The 1,474-nt window shown below is 29.0% G+C and overlaps 1 protein-coding gene across 1 annotated transcript in view; it reads left to right on the plus strand.

The window, feature by feature from the left end:
* Nucleotides 1–1,474, plus strand: part of LOC108574037 (protein phosphatase 1 regulatory subunit 12B) — a 15,603-nt gene that overhangs the window by 9,571 nt on the left and 4,558 nt on the right. Inside the window, 2 exon segments of the mRNA XM_017936538.1 lie at nucleotides 494–984; nucleotides 1,106–1,429. Coding sequence (XP_017792027.1) covers nucleotides 494–984; nucleotides 1,106–1,429 — 815 coding nt within the window.

Raw genomic sequence — 1,474 nt, forward strand, 5'->3', positions numbered from 1 at the left:
CACAATTTGTGTATATTGAAAAATTAATATTCTGATAAAATATTTCTACTGTAATTTAATGCACTAATTAATGTTATAAAAGTTATAGAACAGATTTATACATATTTCGCAATATTTAGTAAACATAAAACAAGTGAAACATCAAATATATTTATTCCAAACACACAACCTTGGTATTAGTATAGGTTTATGCATGTAATCTATAAATAGCATACCAAACTGATGCTTTAGAGTAAACTGGCTGATGTCTTAAGTTCCTCCACCCAGTCTACGTCAGTCAAATACTTGCTGTCATTAGAACTAGATCGTTTATAACTGTGTATATTGTGGAAAAGTGATCTAACATTAAATTATAGCACTTTAAAGATTTTTTTAAGTTTCCTGAAATATAATATATAAAAACAGATTTAATCTTAAAGAAGATAAATTCAAGTCAATACAGCTTTTAAAGTAATTTTATCAATTCTACAAACAATGTCATCCTATAGAAAAAGAACTCAAGGAAAACCGACAACAGCTGCAGGTTTAAGAGCTCAAGCATCAGCAAATGGAAATTCAATTTTTGGAAACAGATCACGAAGTATTAGTGGATTGTTTCCTTTGAATCAAAATAGCTATTCAGGTCTGCTAGGCATTAATGGAAATCCTATTGGATTGCCAAATTTTTTGAATAAAACTACGAAAAGTAATGAAACATTTAGAAAAACTCCTTATTCAAATTCTACAAGTAATTTAAATTATCAAAATCCATACACTACATATGGTGGAACTGCATCAGGGTATGGAAGTATAACTCTGCCAATAAATCTTAACTCTTTACGTTTACCACCTTCGACGAGTTATAATTATTTAAATCTTAATCCAAACACTCATTCTCAAGTGCAGAGAACTGAAAGTTTTACTAAAATGAAAACGAAACCAGATATTCAAATAGGATCTAGAAGTTCTAGTTTACAAAGTTTAGCCAGTTCTGAAGGATATATTGTAAGAGAACATATTGAAATTTTACATTAAATAAAATAGTATCATATCTTTTATAAATAAATTTTACAAAAGCATATTAATTTTATTACATACATTGTATGTGTCTAATTTTGTTTCATAGAGTGGAAATGATCGTACTGGAAGATCTAACAGGCTAGGATCTATATCATCATTATCATCAGAAACACCTTCTATGTCAGTTAGAATAAAGTCTACAACTTCTGAAAATGGTGAATTAGATTATAAAAAATTGTATGAAGAATCTCAAGCAGAAAATGAAAGACTCAAAGAAAAGCTTAAGCGGTCAGATGAACAATTAAAGGAAGCCAGAAATTTATTGGACAAAGCACAAAGTGCTCAAAATAAAGCAGTCCTATCTGAAGCTGAGAAAAGGGAAAGGAGAGCAATGGAAAGAAAATTGTCAGAAATGGAAGAAGAGTTAAAGGTAAGAATTGAACTTTGTTTTTCATATTTCAGTTACTACTTTGTA

Source organism: Habropoda laboriosa, unplaced genomic scaffold (assembly GCF_001263275.1).
Source record: "Habropoda laboriosa isolate 0110345459 unplaced genomic scaffold, ASM126327v1 scaffold145, whole genome shotgun sequence".
In the NCBI taxonomy this organism is placed as follows: domain Eukaryota; kingdom Metazoa; phylum Arthropoda; class Insecta; order Hymenoptera; family Apidae; genus Habropoda; species Habropoda laboriosa.